At 43.1% G+C, this 19,566-nt stretch overlaps 2 protein-coding genes across 2 annotated transcripts in view; one reads left to right on the top strand and one right to left on the bottom strand.

Moving 5' to 3' along the window:
• PDAP1 (PDGFA associated protein 1) overlaps positions 1-16,813 on the bottom strand; it is a 39,437-nt gene extending 22,624 nt beyond the window's left edge. The window contains exons 1-3 of the mRNA XM_082260194.1: positions 16,659-16,813; positions 11,899-11,990; positions 2,378-2,482 (exon numbers count right to left, since the gene is read on the bottom strand). Of these exons, the coding sequence (XP_082116320.1) occupies positions 2,378-2,482; positions 11,899-11,990; positions 16,659-16,671 (210 nt within the window). The 5' untranslated portion in view covers positions 16,672-16,813. The remainder of the gene's footprint in view (positions 1-2,377; positions 2,483-11,898; positions 11,991-16,658) is intronic.
• Positions 16,814-17,209: 396 nt separating this feature from the next.
• The window catches only part of BUD31 (BUD31 homolog), a 46,377-nt gene continuing 44,020 nt past the window's right edge, over positions 17,210-19,566 (top strand). Inside the window, exon 1 of the mRNA XM_082260149.1 lies at positions 17,210-17,238. The gene's annotated coding sequence lies outside the window, so the exon portion shown is untranslated. The remainder of the gene's footprint in view (positions 17,239-19,566) is intronic.

The following is a 19,566-nucleotide window of genomic DNA, read 5'->3' as shown; positions in this document are numbered from 1 at the left end:
CAATAGCCTATGGGCTACTGACAAATCCGGAAGAACAACCGGAATTAACGTGGCCGGGAAAATGGGGTAGAGACCTCGGATGCAATCTAACAAGTGAACAGGTCCAAAGGATATTAAGATTTACCTTTAAACCATCTGGGTGTGTCAGAACCCAAGAACTGAATTTTAAGCTCATAACGAGATGGTATATTACACCTAAGAAAATTCACAGATGGTTCCCGAGAGAATCAGGTGTATGCTGGAGATGCAAAAAAGAAGAAGGTACATTGTATCATATTTTTTGGACCTGTGCAGATATAAAACCATTCTGGGGGGGGAGTAAAAAATATGACTCAAAAATTTACGGAATATAAAATTGAAGAAAATCCGTTCTTTTTCCTGTTGCAGGGGTCAGATATACCGGTGGGGAGATACGAAAATTCTATTATACCGTATTTAGTAAATGCAGCTAAAGCATGTATCCCAGGTAACTGGAAAAAAACACAACCCCCATCGATGGTAGAATGGATACACAGAGTAGAGGAAACTAGAAGAATGGAAGAGTTAATTGCATACTCCCAAAATAGACAGGAGAAATATAAAAAGATATGGGAAGAATGGAACTTCTTCATAATCTCGGAAGAAGGGAAAAAACTCTTAGGAGGATAGAGGCAAGGAAAAGATAAGAATATAGCGGAAGGATAAGAGGTCCTTTAGGCTGATGGCAGCGGAGCGGGGGAACTCTCCCCCCCCCCCTTTTTTTTTTTTTTTTTTTTTCTGGGAGGGAGGGGGGAGGGAGGGTAAGGGACAAAAAAGGAAAATAAGGAAGGAATACAAGTTAAAGTAAATGATGAAAGAGTGGAATTAACAAAGGTTAAAATGAGATTGTACTACCTGCTGAATTGTAAATGTACTCAAATTGAACTTCCTGAATAAAAATTTATATTTGAAAAAAAAAAAAAAAAAAAATTATGTGAACAGACTGCAGTTCCTCTTTAGTTTGACTTTTACATCCTTGCCATTTAATATTATTCTTTTTAGTTACAGTCACTGAGGGCATATGCCATTTTCAGTAAGATGACAGACCCATAAACTTGCATTGTGAGAAGGAGCTGTAAATTACAACCACTTGCTGTAAAGCAAGCAGCAAATCCTGCTTAGGCATTGAGAAAATATGGCTACTTTCACAGACATGTAAATACTAAACTACACTGATCAACCACAACATTATGACCACCCACTATATTGCATCAACGCCACTAGACCTCTGAAAATATGCTGCGGTAATTGGCACCAAGCCATCAGTAGCCGATCCTTTAAGTCCTGAAGGTTGCTTGATGGGGCTGCTATGGATTGGATGTTTTTTTATAGCACATCCCACAGATGCTCAATTGGATTGAGATTTGAAAGCCAAGTCAACACATTGGAGTCTTTGTCGAGTTCTTTAAAACATTCTTAAATTCATCAAACTAGGGCAACTTCTTCCAGTGCTCATGTTCCAGTCTGTTGCTCATGTGCCCATTGTAGGCACTTTTAAATGTGGACACGAGAACAGGTCTGCCGCTATGCAGCCCCATACGCGAAAAAAACAGCAATGCGCAGTGTGTTCTGACACCTGTCGTAACCAGCATTAACATTTTCAGCAATGTAGGTTACAGTAGCTCTTCCATTGGATCGGACTACTAGATGGGCCAGCCTTCACTCCCCATGTGCATCAATAAACCATGGCCGCCTAAAGACCCTGTTGCTGGTTTTCCCTCCTTGGACCCCTTTTGGTCAGTCCTGATCTCTGCAGACTGGGAACATCCCTGGGACAACATGTCCACTTGCTGCCTAATATATCCCACCCACCCACTTTCAGGTGCCACAGTAACGAGATAATGTTTTTTTTAATTTACCTGTCAATGGTCATAGTGGTATGGGTAAATGTATGTATTAAGTAACCAAATTTAATATGCTAACACACACTGATAAGATCTAGGCTCACCGTACATGGTACAATCTGCCTGAGCACTCCTTGTACAAGGAACTTTAGAGCTATCCTACTATGTATTATGAGCGCTTAGCTAAACTATGCAATTATTTTATCCAGTCAGACAGGCTCTTGTACCACATACTTGTTGGTAGCTCCAAAGGAGATTGTACAATCAAACTGTAAAATGTTTGATGAATTTAAAGTGTATATTCAGAAAACTTTTTTTTCCTATCGGTTTAAAATTGAGTGGGAAAGGGTTAAAGCCCTATCTGGTTTTGTTAGGGAGATGTACCCTAAACTTTTTGTTCTCTTAATGTTATACCAGACAGACATGAAGTGAGGAAAAATCTCTAACAGAAGATGAAGAAATAAAAAGTTAAAATAAAATTTAAAAAAGAGAAAAAATAAAATAAATTATCAGACCTCATAGTTCTCATCATCTTCATCACTTTCATCTGAACTCTGATCTTTCTTTTCCTTGGTGGGGTCTTTGGAGACTCCCTCACCACCTTCTTCAAGTTCTGCTTCCTGTATGAATAAAGTATCGTTAAAGCAGTTACTCCATGTTTATTAAAGTGCATCTAAACCCAAACACCAAAAATATTAAAAAAAACACGGTTCTGTAATGAAAAGGCCCCTTTGACATGGGTGCCTCTGTGGAACCGAATCGTTCCACTGATCCCCACGGAGCAGGCAGATGACAGACAGGTCCATCTCCACTCACTGTGCAGACCAGAGACGAACAACGTCCCGTTCTCCTCTATGGGGAGATCAGGTGAAAACGGACCGCATGTCCGTTTTCATCCGATCTGCGAGGATGCAAAATAGGACCACTATCCATCTGGAGGACAGGATTGGATAGCGGTGGGTGTCAGCAGCCGTATCACCACTGACATCCGCTGCTCCATAGGGGTGAATGGAGGGTCCGATCAGGTCAGCCTGAAAGACTGATAGGCGGACCCGATCGGACAGCCCGTGTGAAAGGTGGAGAGTGTTTTTAGGCGCTCACAGGAGGTGCTAGACACTATAAGGGCTGCAAGTGGGAACAGATAGTAAAATTTATATGATAAAAAACATATGCACAAGGTTGGGATTAACAGTCCATGTGCCAGTTCAATGTAAAATGGTGGTGGTCTACTCTCTTAGTTCAGGGGGAGAGGGGAGAGAGAGAGAGAGAGAGAGAAGTGTACATCCAAGTTTCTTGGGATGGATAAGAGGATGGACTGGTAGACACTCTAGGCAGCTATCCGGAGGAGCGAAGCGGCTCTGCAGCAGGAATATAGAAAAGGGGGAAAAGCGCCTCGAGTGCGGTATACAATTTATTAGCAAGAAATTATAGTAGTGACTCACATCTCAATACTCATTGATGCGTGTGGCGTGATGTTGTTATCCAGTGGCTGGGGGCCTGCTCTTGTTCTTATCCGGTCTGAGGGTCCGGGAGCTAGTCCTGATGTCTTCCGGGTTGACTCGGTGGAAGAACTGCGGTGAGCTTGACATTTGAAAAAGGAGTGCGCATGCCCGAACCCGGTATCCAGCGCATGCTCCGAAACGCGTAGTGAAGCCCGGATTGCCCACATTGCCCTCACCGCAAGTGACGTCAGACGCTGCAGGCCGCCGCTCAAGCTCACCGCAGTTCTTCCACCGAGTCAACCCGGAAGACGTCAGGACTAGCTCCCGGACCCTCAGACCGGATAAGAACAAGAGCAGGCCCCCAGCCACCGGATAACAACATCACGCCACGCGCATCAATGAGTATTGAGATGTGAGTCACTACTATAATTTCTTGCTAATAAATTGTATACCGCACTCAAGAGGCGCTTTTCCCCACCTTTTCTATATAGCTCGTGTGAAAGGGGCCAACAAGTGTAATTTTTTTTTTTTATTTAGAAGTCTTGTTTGCAATTAGAGTGGTTTTAAACCCAAAAGCAAGCAATTATTATATTGCAGCTTACCAATTCTTAGATGTCATGGCAGCATTAGTTTTATTTTCTAGGCTCTCTTTATTTTATTTTCCCCTAATGATCTGGCCAGTAAACCTTTTGTTTTCAATAGAACAAGCTGTCCTAGAAATGTATTAGTTAAGAGTGTTGACACAAACCAATTTACCACTGACATAGATGCTTACAATGATCAGCTTTTATGCAAAGCCTTTATCCCAAACAAAAAAAAGTTACTGCAACTGTTTGTGCAACAGCAGTGTGAGCTGTCATTTGGCTTCAATTTGTTTGTGTAACTAAATCTCCTAGTACATTTAACTCTCCGCTCCTCCTACGGTGCCTCCTGTGCTCCTTCATTGAGAGTGGGGGCAGTCTAACACAGCTGGTGTGGTACTGGCCAGATCACCTGACTAAAATAGAGGGGGGAAACAAAAGGTAAACGAGATCACAGTGTTTTTAACGATTTTTCGTGCAGCTCTAATACTGTGATCATAGAACACTTTTCATTTAACCACTTTACCACTGAGCCTATTTTTGACACTTTTTGTTTACAAGTTTAAATCAGTATTTTTTGCTAGAAAACTACTTAAAACCCCCAAACATTATATATATTTTTTTAGTAAAGACTCTGGAGAATAAAATGGCGGTTATTGCAATATTTTTTGTCACGCAGTATTTGCGCAGCGGTCTTTCAAACGCAATTTTTTTTAAAAAATTACGAAAAATCACATTTCACTGCATTTAAAAAAACTAAACAGTAAAGTTAGCCCATTTAGTTGTATATTGTGAAAGATGATGTCACGCCGAGTAAATAGATAACCAACATGTTACGGTTTAAAATTGCACACACCCGCGGAATAGCGACAAACTACAGTCAATAAAAATCTCCATAAGCGACGCTTTAAAGTTTTTTAACGGTTACCAATTTAGAGTGTAGCTCTTTTTTTTTTTTTTAATTATTGCTCTCGCTCTGGGAATCGAGGCGATACCTCACATGTGTGGTTTGAACAGCGATTTCATTTGCGGCGCAACTTCCATATACGTTTTCTTTCATGCGCGAGCTAACGGCGATGGCTAAATTTATTTTTTCTTATTTATTTCTTTTTTAAATTTTAACACAGGGTTTTTTTTTTTTTTTTAAATCTGATCACTTTTATTGCTGTCACAAGCAATGTAAACATCCCTTGTAACAGTAATATGCAGTGACAGGTACACTTTATGGAGGGATCGAGGGTCTAAAAGACCCTAGACCCCTCCACTACACTTCCATGTATTCAAAACGCCGAAAACTGCATTTTTGAACACTGTCACTTTTTGAATCTGCCACCTTTTGCAGCAGAGTAACCCGGACTTGACGTCATGGACGCCGCCTCCGAATTACGTCATTGGAGACCCGATCGAAGCTGCTTCCGACTTTGATCGGGACTCCATCCAGCCAGCAGACGTGTCGGCTGGGTGCTCGGGTCTCCCTGTGGGACGGAAGACCCGGGCAAAGCAGCGGAAGGCCGCGCGGGGGGGGGGGGGGGGATGGGGGGTGACACATGTCCCCTCCTGCTTGCCGGGGTAATGATCGAGTCGGTCGTTACCGCCGGAAAACCGACCGCCGGCACTAAAAAACCGGTACCGGGATGATGCCTTTAGCTATGCCTCAAGGCATCACCCCGGTACAACCACGCAAAGTCAGCTGACGTAGGTCTACGTCACTAGACATTAAGTGGTTAAAGCCATGAGTTACTGTGTGAATACAGCAGCTGCTGTCAAAACAAAAAAGGCCACCTGACTGATAAACCCTGTACAGATGTGAACTAGAGAGATAGAGAGTAACATGGCCACTTTTGTATCTACTGTACTGTTTTTTGTATCTACCATTTCATTCATCTGCAGTTTAAGGGATGAGCTTCAATCTGCATATGATGTCAGTTAAAGCAACAAAGTAGGGAACAAAAAAAAAAAAAAAAAAAAAATATTCAAGTAGAACTATAGGCAAAACTTTTTTTTTTTTTTCCATTGTGGATAAAGTAAAGGAGGGTTATAACTCCTGTTGTTTTTTTTTTGCCATCTGTGCCCCATTAGGGAGATTTACCTTAACTTCCTGTCCCATTGCCAAAACAGGAAGTGAGAGGAAATCCCTCCAAATTAAGGCAATCCCTTGGGGACCCTCAAGCCACCAGAACTAGTGTCCCCATTAAATGATTTCTCTCTATTGCTTTTCTGGGGACAACCCAAATTTGGGATTTTCTTTCAATGATGATTGTAAACTGGACAAATAGAGGATGAATCCCCCTAATGAGGGCACAGACAGCAATAAAAACTGACACGCGTTCTAATCCCTCTCCATTCTGTTCAAAACTAAAGAAAAAGTTTTGCCTTTAGTTATACTTTAAATAAAATGTGCCTCTTTTTAACCCTTCGTTTATCATAATGAGCCCTAATGAAAAGCTTTTTAGTTAAATATCAAACTTCCTAAAGGAGCGAGATAAAACAGTCCATATTACAGAGCATCAAATGTAAACGAGAGACAGCAAGAACCTACCGTTAGTTTACCGGTAACGGTCTTTCTTACGAGCCGTCCAGGACGGCCCAACGTGAGAGATGATAGGCTCCTCCCCACAGGAAACACAATCAATTAACGTTTGTTAACAGGCCTCACCCTTCCCTCTGCCCTTCAGTTGTAAAAAAGTATCTTCCACAACCATTTCCGAGGGAAGTGTTCTTCATAATTCTATAGGTACTTACCACCTAAGTTTATCCATAATATTCACCCTTTTAACAAGGGCGGGTAGGCCGGCCGTCCTGGAAGGCTCGTAAGAAAGACTGTTACCGGTGAACTAAAGGTAGGTTTTCTCTCCTCGCCTTCCAGGGCGGCCCAACGTGAGAGGATAATAGATTACCTTCATGCCTACCTTAGGGTGGGACCACTGCCTGTAAGACCTTTGGGCCAAATGCTAGGTCTTGTTGGGACAGTACTTCTACACAGTAATGCTTCAGGAAGGTATCATGACTGGACGAGGTGGCTGCACTGCGGCGGATCTGTTCCCATGATGCTCCGGCTTGCTCGGCCCAGGATGTAGCAATGGCTCTTGTTGAGTGCGCTTTAACCTTAGTTGGAGCAGGAATGCCTGATGCCTCATAGGAGGTGGTAATTGCTTGTCTAATCCACCTAGCTACTGAAGGCTTAGAAGCCTGCAACCCTTTTCTAGGCCCAGAATGAAGGACTAAAAGGTGATTTGATCTCCTGAAGGTTTTGGTTCTTTCCAAGTGAGAAGGGCTCTTCTTTACATCAATACAGTGGAATTCCCATTCCTTTCTATTCTTTGGTTTATCACAGAAGGAGGGCAGATTTATTTCTTGTGACCTATGGAATGAGGATACCACCTTAGGTAAATACAGAGGATCTGTTTTTAGGACAATCCTATCTGGAAAAACCAACAAAAAAAGGTTCCTTTATGGAAAGAGCTTGAAGATCACTTACTGGTCTTGCTGTAGTAATGGCTAGCAGGAAGGCCACTTTTAAAGACAAAAGTTTAAGGGAGATTTCCTTTAAAGGTTCAAAAGGGTCCTTAGATAACGCCTCTAGGACCCTGGTCAGGTCCCAAGGGGGGAACCTGTTTCTAGTAATAGGGGTAACCCTATGTCTAGCTAACAAAAATCTTTTGATTAACGGCTCCTTTGCCAGACTAGTGTCCAAAAATACCGAAAGCCCTGCTATTTGTACCTTAAGGGTGTTAACTGCCACACCCTTATCTACTCCATCCCGTAAGAATTCTAGAATCTTAGGAATAGAGGTAGAGGCAAATTCTTTATGCCTATGCCAGGCCAAATTTTCCTAGTGACTGGTTTTCTGCTCAGTAAAAGAGAGTGTCTACGACTCTTTCTGAGCATCCCTTTGCAATTAAGAGTTGGCGCTCAGTAACCAGGCTGTCAGTTGAAAGAATTCCAGATTCTGACATAGAACTGGTCCCTGAGACAGTAGGTCTGGGGAAATCGGGAGCTTCCAAGGGCAAGCTATTGACATGGCTTTCAGCATGGCAAACCAAGGCCTCTTGGGCCACCAAGGGGCAATCAGGATCAATTTCAGGTTCTGAGATTGGCTCAACTTCTGTAGGACTCTGGGGATTAGCATCAGAGGAGGGAAGGCATAGGCTAGCTCGAACTGCCACGGCTGGGCTAGAGCATCCAGGCCCATCATCCCTTTGGACCGTGAGAGGGAGAAGACACTTTCCACCTTTTTTGTTCTGAACAGAGGCAAATAGGTCTTTCTCCGGCTGTCCGAACCTTTCTACTAGTGACAAGAAGATGTTGGGATTTAGTTCCCATTCTTCTTCTTTTACAAGGTGGCGACTGAGGAAGCCTGCCTGCAAGTTGTTCTCCCCCTTGATGTGAATGGCCATCAAGGAAATTATTCTCCCTTCGGCCCAACTTAGGATGTTTTGTGTCAGGGCAAGGATGGGTTTTGACCTGGTCCCTCTGTCGATTCAGATAGGCCACCATTGTGGTGTTGTCTGATAGAATCAGGACTTCTCTGTTCAGGATGAACTTTTGGAAGGCTTTCTCCACTGCCGTCAACTCTCTGAAGTTGGAAGAGGCCTGTGCTGTTCTTTTGCTCCAGACTCCCTGAGACTGAGCTCCTTCTATGGGATTCCACTGACCCCAAGGTCTGCCTTCTCCCAGGTTGTTTGGACTTGTCCACTATACCAAAGACGACTGTACTTGTGTGGTGAGATTGACCCTTTTGTCTAGAGATGCTGTCTTTCTGTCCCAAGAGGACAGATGGAAGAAAAGAAGCTCTCTTGCGTGAAGTTGTGCCCACACAACTGCTGGGATGCTGGCTGACATAAGTCCTAGAACTCTTAAGATTTCTCTCCTGGAACAGGTCTGAGCATTCTTTAATGCTAGAACTGCAGAAACTATCTTTTCCCTTTTTTCTTTGGGCAAAAATAGTTTCGGAGACACTGAATCCACCTGGAAACCCAGAAAGGTTTGCCTTTGGGTTAGACTCAGGGATGACTTCTCCAGGTTTATGAGCCACCCTAACTTCTGTAGGAACCTCATAACTCGTTGAGTGTCCCTGTTTACTTGAGCTGCTGATTTGCCAAAAATCAGCAGATCGTCCATGTAAGGGATTATGGCTATCCCCCGAGTGTGTAGGTGGGCTACCGCCTCTGCTAGAACTTTTGTAAAGATTCTTGGACTGGCTGCTAGTCCAAAGGGTAATGCTCTGAACTGCCAATGAGTTGTCTCTTCTTTTGTCACTATCGCAAACCTCAGGAAGGCCTGATGTTCCTGGTGGATGGGAACATGCAGGTATGCATCTCTGAGGTCTAACGTAGCCATGAAAACGTCTTTCAGTAAGTTCTTTCTCACTGAGTAGATGGTTCCCATTGTAAACCTCCTGTAAAGTAGAAACTTGTTGAGGTTTTTCAAGTTTATTACAAGGCGATATTTTCCCGAGGGTTTTGGAACCATAAACACATGGGAGTAAAACCCCTGGAAGATTTGTTTTTTGGGACCGGAATTATCACCAACTGTTCTGCTAGTTCCTGAATCCCTAGCAGAAGGGTTTTTTTTTTCTGAATGTCCTTGGGAAGCTGTGTAAGGGTTACTGTCATGGGGGGAATCGATGCAGATTGTAGTCGGTAGCCTTCTTTTATGAGGGAGTAAATATATGGGGAGACTGCAATTTCTTCCCAACTGGCTAGAAATTGGCTCAGTCTGCCCCTAACTCTGACTTTGACGTAATTCGTTATCCCTTGCGCCAGAAGAGGAAGAGAACAGCAAGCTGCTTCTCTTTCTCCCTTCCGAAAATTCCAATTTTTTGCAGGTTCTCTTTTGTTCCTTTGTCTTTGGTCCCGGGGGCCATGAAAAAATTTCCTGTTACCCTCTTTTTTGGGTTTTGCAGGAAATGTTTTCCCCTTTTCTGAGGATCGGGTCAGTACTTCATCTAACCCAGAGCCAAACAAAAGGGACACTTCAAAAGGTAAACCACAAAGCTTTGTTTTAGAAGTGACATCACCTTCCCATTCCTTTAGCCAGATGGGCTAAAGGAGAGCCCCTGATTTAGCCGAGGCTGTTACCGATTCTACCGCAGCATCCGCTAGGTAGGCCACAGCTTTCCCTATTACTGAAAGGGAATCCTGAATGTCTAAGGTTTTGGTTTGAGACAAGTTTTTACTCAGTCTTTCAATCCAAAGAAGGCATTTCTTGCCACACAAGAAGCAGCCAAGGCTGGGGCCACAGCAGATGCATTGGCATCCCAGGTCTTCCCTAGTAGGGACTCTGCTTTACGACATCCTTGATGCTACCTGCATCTACAAAGGAGAGGTCTGTCCTCTTTGTTACCTGTGCCAAAGGGGCATCTATTTTAGGCTTCTTAAGAAATTTCCCTATTTCTTCTTCCTTAAAAGGAAATCTCCTTTTCCAGGATCCGGCTTTGTTTAACCTGCTTTCAGGTAGTTGCCTTTGTTGAAGGATTAAATCCTTAAGGGAATGGTGTATAGGTAGAACTCTAGAGGGGCTTTTGCCAAGACCCCTGTAGAGTTTATCCTGAGCTGAGGTTTCCTTAGGTAGATAAGGTATCTCCTCTGAGGTATAGATAGCTTGAAGGAGTCCCTGCATGTTTTCTAGACCAAACAAACTTCTTGATGGTTCTACCTCCTCAGGAACATCTGAGTCTCTGTCCCCTTCACCTTCCGAGCAGGTTTGGGAATCTGAGCGGCTCTCCTGTGGTGACAAACCAGCTTCCTCCCTAACTTGTGCTGAGGAAAGACCTTGGGAGGATGGAATGCGACCTGAGGATTCTATCCTGGGTACAGAGCTCTCTTGAGAAGAAGTCCCTTCTAATGAAGAGAGTTCTTTAGGATCTGCAACACTTGGGGTACCTACTGTAGAACGTACAGTTTTAACAGTAGTCAGCATTTCTTCTAATTAACCCTGACGTTTCTCTCCCTGCTAGCTTGTAAATACATTTGTAGCAGAAAGGTTTGGTGTGGGAACTGGACAGCCTATCCCCGCAATTACCACACTTCTTAGAAGCAACAGGGCCTACTAGTGCTGGGGTAGTAGTAGAAGTATCACCCAAAACATGAATGTAAAGACCATAGAAAGGACACTACACGTCCGACTAAGGTCGGGGAAATGGGAGAATTTAGTCCAGGCATATTTTAAGCAGACTTGAAAGCACAACCCAAATCAGGGATACGTTTTTTCACTTACCTGGTTCCAACCTGGGTTTTGCTACCGACACCTGGACCGGCCTCTCCTCCTCCTTCCCTGGAGGATGAGTTGTGGAGGGCTTCATTTCCCCAGCAGCTGTCCGAGCTCCGATAGCCTGGGAGTCTGCATCACCGCTAAGAAGCGGTTCCGGTGTCTCCTCCACACTCTTCTTCTTCCGTATGACTGCGCGCATCTGATGTTGCACCGTAAGTTCCAGTCTGAAGACGAGGCTTGAACCGCCCGCCCGGCGAAAAATTCAAGATCCTTCAGTGGAGGAGAGCTGCTGGCGCCGGAGACAAGACCTGGACGGACACCACAGGTGACCGACGGCTTGTATACCTTTGGGTGACCTGTGAGAAGCCTGAGGAGGCGGCAGGTAGAGCTCAGCCTTCACCTCCTTTCCAGGAGAGGCAGTTTGCTGAACCTGGCCCACAGGGGTACCTTTCGACTCCCAGAGTCTGCAGGTCAGTGAACATAACAAACGTTTCGTTGTAGGAAGAAACACAATCTAAACTGAAGGGCAGAGGGGAGGGTGAGGCCTTTTAACGAACGTTAATTGATTGTGTTTCCTGTGGGGAGGAGCCTATCATCTCTCACGTTAGGCAGTCCTGGAAGGCGAGGAGAGAAACTACTGTTAAAAGGGGGAACTAAACGTTCTGCTGTAACAAACAGCAAGCAGACAGGCAGGCTTTTATTTCCTCCAATGGAACCACTGGAGGAAAGGCGAGTATAAGGTCCCTTTAATTTCACTTTATTGATCGCGCAGAGCAACATGAACCATCTGTGTAGACATACCCGAATCTTTTCATGTTCTGCTTTAATCTGAGCATCTATCTCCTCTGGACTTGTATACTGCCTCACCCGACCCTTGTGACCGCCTTTTCTTCCTGCACAAAACATGATTGGAAGTGTTAAAATAAGCAACAAAAAATACATATTCGTGTGTAGCATAAATAGACATAATAATGAAACACCATATAGCACCAACACTTAGACAGGTATTAAGAGATATTCTAAAAAAGACAAGTGTATTTTTTATAAAAACACTTGTCCCAACCTAAACTACAAGAACACCCCTTCACAGCTTCAGCCTCCATTGCTGTCCATAGCCCATCCAAAGTAAAATTTAACAGCAGGCCACATCTAACCAACAGACTTATAAGGATCTATATACGTAGTCTCAATATACATTATTAAATAGAATTTGTAGAGCGCAGATAGCTTACGCAGCGCTTTACAACATGAGGGCAGACCGCACAATTACAACACAACTTAATACAGGAGGAAATCAGAGAGCCCTGTCCATTAGAGCTTACAATCTAAGAGGGAGGATCCAGAGATACAAAAGGCATTGAACTGTGGGGGATGGCTGATGGAGACAATAAATATGCAGTTGTTAGGTGGGAGCCAGATAACTCATCTCTTCAGAGAAGCCTTTCAGGGATTATCTGAAAGTGGACAGAGTAGGAGATAGACAGATTGGGGTAGAGAGTTCCATAGGATAGGAGAGGCTCTGGAGAAGTCACATACATACCCTACAGCCTTCAGAGCAGTCAAATAGGTGCAGAAAGCAGGGTGCTGGAATACAATTTGCTACACTCAATACTTGGGAGTGCTGCAGCATGAACATCTACCCGTACTAGAAGCTCTAGACTCTTATTTACTACCTAGACGTTGACTGCTCTGTCTGAAAACATGATTCGGATTAATACAGCTCACAAACAACATACACTATACAGCCAGACAGGTGATAACCCGATTTCTTGGTTGAGCTTTTCAATTTTCAGCAATTAATTAGCATTATTTCCTCTTTCCAACAAGCATAGCTATGTCCCAGGAAGATGTACAGCCTCACCACCAAACAGAACACGGATCCCCTCACAAGTAAGGCCACTTGCAAATTGCAGCTTGAATAAGCTCAGTACAGCTTTTTCTTTTTTTGGGAGCTAACATTTAGCACATTAATTGTAATGTGCCTATACAAACAGGCGGGTAAACACGCACCTTGCATTCTTCAGTAAAAAAAAGTTAAAAATAGAAAAAATTTGCTTGGTCAGTAATGTACGCCTTATGCGCACAAATGCCAAGTGGAAATGTGCGTAAATATATACAAAAAAATAGTCAGAAAAAAACAGATGCTCAAACAGGAGTATCATGCACAAGAGGCCTTAAAAATAAAACCATTGCATAAGAATTACAGCAGGGCAACCAGCATTTTCCAGAAGGAGAGGTCAGCAATGGCAGCCTCCATAGGATTCCTTTAAAGTGAAACTCTAAGCACATCTTTTTCTAGTTTTGGTTGGAGTGGGAAAGATTAGAAGCAGTCAGTTCTTTTTCCCTTTCTTTGGGAGATTATAAGAAATGAAAGATCTAGTATCTGAATGAACAGGGAATATCACTACATTACAGGATGGGAAACAAGATCCCTAGGGGCAATTCATTGCAATGGCTTCAGGTCCAAAACACACAGCAAAGATCATTAGACAACAATGGCTGGTTGCAGGCCCACCCTGGGAATTTGACGTGACTTGTGGCCAAGCCTGATTGAGACAACAATCAGGAGAGTACACTGTACACAACAATCAGACTATAATTAGGAGGATGCACTGTACACAACAAGCAGAAGGATACACTGTACACTATCAGACTATAATTAGGAGGATACACTGTACACAATCAGAAAATACTCAGGAGGATACACTGTACAAACTAATTGTGTACAGTGTATCCTCCTAATGAGAAAATAATCAGGAGGATACCCTGTACACAATACTCAGGGAGGATACCCTGTACACAATACTCAGGGAGGATACCCTGTACACAATACTCAGGAGGATACTCTGCACACAATACTCAGGAGGATACCCTGTACACAATACTCAGGAGGATACTCTGCACACAATACTCAGGAGGATACTCTGCACACAATACTCAGGAGGATACCCTGTACACCAGATTTGCACCACCCTTTTCAAACACAGAGGAACCCTGGAAATAAAATTTGTGGTCTCAGGGAACCCCTGCTAAAAATTAAAAATCTACAACTCATGACACATTATTGTGACAGTCATGGGGAAAAATGCTCCTTACTCTTGTCATCATTGGGAAGAATTACACACCCTTACAGATAGCTTACCAAACAATGGTGTCATTGGGAACTTATCTGAGAGCAGTGTTAATTTTGTCGACTAAAACCGACTAAAACGTTTTCGTCGACTAACACAATTCAGATGACTAAAATACGACTAAAACTAAAATGGCATTTTAGTCTTAAGACTAAAATACGACTAAAACTAAAATGCCATTTTAGTCAAAAGACTATAACTAAAACTAAATCGAAATTTGCTGCCAAAAATTAACACTGGTGCATGCTCAAACTATAAATAATAACATATTAGATTTTTCACTCCAGGACCAGCAGTAGTATATAATGAGTTTGGAAATTATAGAGTAATGCTTAAATAATGCATTACAAATTACAATTGAACTACACCCATTTGATTATAGACGACTAAAATGAGTTTTAGTCGACTAAAATGTAGGGCGTTTTAGTCGACTAAAATATACTGGAGTTTTAGTCGACTAAAACTAAAACACTTGCAGAAGACTAAAATAGGACTAAAACTAAAATGCCATTTTAGGCCTAAGACTAAAACTAAAACTAAATTGAAATTTGCTGCCAAAATTAACACTGTCTGAGAGGCAGCCCAAGGAGCCCCTAGCAGCCTCAGGAGGAACCGTAAGGTTCCACTGAACCCTGGTTGAGAAACCCTGCACACAAAAATCAAGAGGATACACTGTACACAAAATAATCAGGGGCATACACTGTACACACTCAGGGGTATACACTTTACACAACAATTTAGAAGGATACGCTGTACACAATAATCATGAGGGGGTACACTGTACACAATAATCAGAAGGATACACTGTACACAATAATCAGGGGGATACAATGTACACAATAATCAGGGGGATACACAATAATCAGGGGGATACACAATAATCAGGGGGATACAATGTACACAATAATCAGGGGGATACACAATAATCAGGGGGATACAATGTACACAATAATCGGGGGGGGGGGATACACTGTACACAATAATCAGGGGGATACACAATAATCAGGATACACTGTACACAATAATCAGGGGGATAAAATGTACACAATAATCAGAAGGATACACTGTACACAACAATCAGGGGGGATACACTGTACACAACAATCACAGGGATACACTGTACACAACAGGGGGATACACTGTATACAATAACCAGAAGGATACACTGTACACAATAATCAGGGGGGGGGGATACACTGTACACAATAATCAGAAGGATACACTGTACACAATAATCAGGATACACTGTACACAATAATCAGGGGGATACACTGTACACAATAATCAGGGGGATACACTGTACACAATAATCAGGGGGATACACTGTACACAATCAGGATACACATTAGGGGGGATACACTGTACACAATAATCAGGGGGATACACTGTACACAATCAGGATACACATTAGGGGGGATACACTGTACACAATCAGGATACACATTAGGGGGGATACACTGTACACGACAATCAGGGGGGATACACTGTACACGACAATCAGGGGGATACACTGTACACAATCAGGATACACATTAGGGGGGATACACTGTACACGACAATCAGGGGGATACACTGTACACGACAATCAGGGGGATACACTGTACACAACAATCAGGGAGGATACACTGTACACAACAATCAGGGAGGATACACTGTACACAACAATCAGGGAGGATACACTAAACAATACTCAGGAGGATACACTGTACACAACAATCAGGGAGGATACACTACGCAATACTCAGGAGGATACACTGTACACAACAATCAGGGAGGATACACTACGCAATACTCAGGAGGATACACTGTACACAACAATCAGGGGGGTACACTGTACACAATAATAAAGGAGATACAATGTACACAATAATCAGGGGGATACACAATAATCAGGATACACTGTACACAATAATCAGGGGGATAAAATGTACACAATAATCAAAAGGATACACTGTACACAACAATCAGGGGGGATACACTGTACACAACAATCAGGGGGGATACACTGTACACAACAATCAGGGGGATACAATGTACACAACAATCAGGGGGATACAATGTACACAACAATCAGGGGGATACAATGTACACAATAATCAGAATACACTGTACACAATAATCAGGGGGATAAAATGTACACAATAATCAGGGGGGATACACTGTACACAACAATCAGGGGGATACAATGTACACAATAATAGAGAGGAAGGATAGCAGTGTATCCGCCATCTGGAAGCGGCCTTCTCTCTGCTATGAAGTCGTGTGATCAGACTACACCGGCTCTCTGTATTCTGGCGCCATGAACTTTGTGTATTCTTCCTGTCTCCCGCCTGTATCTCCGCTCTCCCTCCACCACTCACATAAAATCACAATGACTCCAGCGGCCTTCTCCGACCACCCAGCCCCCTATTTCTAGAACGATTTGCTCACCTCCCTTCGGCATGATAACACAAGTCAGCTCGATGCCTCTACCTCTCCCCCCACCAACTTGATGGGCACGCGGCTCAGGGCCCCCAAACTAGGGGCAGTCTGCCGCGCCTTCAGCGAATAAATCTTTATTCTCAGTTTTTCTAGCTCTCAATAAGTATTTTTGAACACCTACACTGTATTACCATCTTGTCTAGAGACAAGCAAAATAAACTACCTAATAATATGAGCCAAAATAACAGATAACAATTGTATTTTTTGTCAGGCACTACAGAAGACAGCATGTCTGACGCAATGGTCCCCATCCTGTCGGGTCTCTTAACATGAACACCGGCGGACTGTCTCATTACCACCATAGACTTGTTATATGAGCACTTTATGGGGGACTTGGGACAGGGACAGGCGGGCGGGGGGTTTTAAATTACATTATTAGTAAAGTATGGGAATCCGGGAAGGACCCCAGCAGATTGGTGATGTCATCAGTCAGCGTTTACAAGGAAGTGGTGAGCAACGTTTCCGGGTCATAGAGCTGTGTACTAAGAAGAGCTGGGGTCTCGGGCTGTGTGTTCTCTCTTGTGTTTAGGTATTGTGGTCTTCTTCAAATATTTATTATTATACTGGTATTTGCTTCCTTTCCTCCTATCTGAGCCGTGCGAGTCGTTACAGCGCATTTGTCTTTGTTACCATCATACATCCTAACATGTATTATACTTTATGGGGGATTATAAAACTGGAGCAGCTGTGTATGGCAGCCAGTTATCTTCTGTCTTTCATTTTCAAAGTTTAACAGCAAGCTGAAGCTAGTAGCTGATTGGTTGTCATGCACAGTACGACAGTTCTAAATTCACCCCAATGTATCTATATTCAGCAGCATTGTCTACATGCAGGGCCCATTGAAAAGCAAATCAATGTATGTTACAGAAAAATGGCTGAATCCAAGGGAACAAGCCAAACCCCACAACTCTCCACAGCTGAAGGTGAGACAGGTGGCGGTGTTCTGTCCATTAATACAGATCCGACGGCAGCTGGCGTGATGTCAACACTGCGCGTGCGCATATTGTCTGAGGCATTATCCAATGATCAGCAAAGCGTGGAGGCAGAATTTGTCGTCACTTTTGCCTTGCTTTCTCTGCTCATGCGTGTTTTGTCGATTACTGCAGATTGTCAAATAATGCCTTCAACTATCTGTGCATGCACAGTGTTGACGTCATGCCAGCTGATCGGCAGATCAGCTGGAGTGACGCCACTACTGCGCATGCGCAGATCGTCGGAGGCATTATTTCATGATCTGCAGTAATCGACAAAACACCGGCCTAAAGAGCCTGTCTCCACATGTTATTAAAGCGGAAGTAAACCCATCAATTTTAACAGTTTCAAAAGAGTTAAATTCCCAGCACCTGGCGGAAATGTAACTTTCACATTGATTGTGCTCTCAACCAAACTGACAATCCAATGGCTGGTGTCATAACTGTTTACATTTTCAGCATCATGGCAGTGGAAGATTAAACAGAGGCAAAAATTGGAAGCTTCCTTGGCTGAAAACCATAGGAGGCTTTACTTCCACTTTAAAGTGGGTGCTCATTCACTAACTTAAATCTCCTTCCACCCCATTTCTTAGCCTATTCTATCTACCCTATAAGAGAAAGATCTACTTAAGCTGGATACACACTATAAGATTTTCTGAAGACTTTTTCCTTCAGATTTACCTTTTCTATGTAGTGCAAGGGCCTGCCATATTGCATACAAATTGAAAGTGTTTAGGTTTGACCTCATATTATATGGTTTTGGTAAGTCTAAAGGAAAAAGTCTTCAGAAAATCTTATAGTGTGTATGGCCCATTACCTATGCTGAGGGCGCTCCAGCGGCAGCTTTGAGGAGAGATCACCAACAACAGTTGCCATGCCTGGGTGTTGATGTCACTCATAGACTTACTATAGGGCATCTGTTGTCAGCTACCCCTCCTCTACACTGAAGCTGGACCGGAGTGACTTCAGAATAGGTAAACATGGATAGCTTTCCTTTCAAGGGTAGATAGAATAGGCTTAGTTAGGTTGTGACTGGAATTACACTTTATTCATACGCTCAGCTCAGGAGTAAATGGGGCCTTACTCTGTGTGATGTGCAATACTACTTTTGTCTTTTATTTAAAGATTTGAACTTAAGGTAAATAGCTAAATGACTTATGACATATGAGGTGAGGTGGTATCAAAAAGTTTTTAAACTAGCTTTGTTTACAAGAAAGTACTTTATCTATGTTTACACACTATCACCTTGTACAGCAATACAGCGTTCCCAGCGTTCCTGCCACTTCTAGAATGTGTCCTGGAAGTCTTCTTTTCGAAGCGTGTCAAGCACAAGTTGCTGAATGGTTTTGATATTTTCAGGGGTTGAGCTTGTTGAAGGTCTTCCTGATCTCGTCATCTTCCAGTGATGTTTTTTCACTCTTGAAGGGTGTGTGCTGCTTAAAACACATCAAACGACTCATTGCATCATAGCGGTAAACTTGCCAAATCCTGTCAAACCTCTCTGTGGCAGATTTGCCCTGTTTTACGCAGAATTTCACATTTTCTTTTTGTTCTAACTTGCTGTCCATGATGAAATAGCAGACGTTGTTTAGAATAGCACAAGTTGCACAGCTCCCTAAGTACACAGGAGGATGTCTATTTGGTACACCGACTTCTGAAGGTCGGTGCTCCCTGAAACTGTGCATGTAGCCTTCAACCATCAGTTGGTGTGTTAAAGAGGAAGTAAAGTCTTCTGTTTTTTTTTTTTTTTTCTCGTTTTTATTCTTCCTTGCAAAGTAAATGCATAATGTGCTAGTATGCATCGCATACTAGCACATTATGTGACACTTACCTGCAAACGTAGCCCGCGTTGTCCCCGCTGGCGGCCGCATCCATCTTCACAGTTA

Source organism: Pelophylax lessonae (assembly GCF_965119305.1).
Source record: "Pelophylax lessonae genome assembly, chromosome: 6".
NCBI lineage: Eukaryota > Metazoa > Chordata > Amphibia > Anura > Ranidae > Pelophylax > Pelophylax lessonae.
The sequence above is the reverse complement of the archived record's forward strand: the minus strand, read 5'-3'. Positions and strand labels throughout refer to the sequence as shown.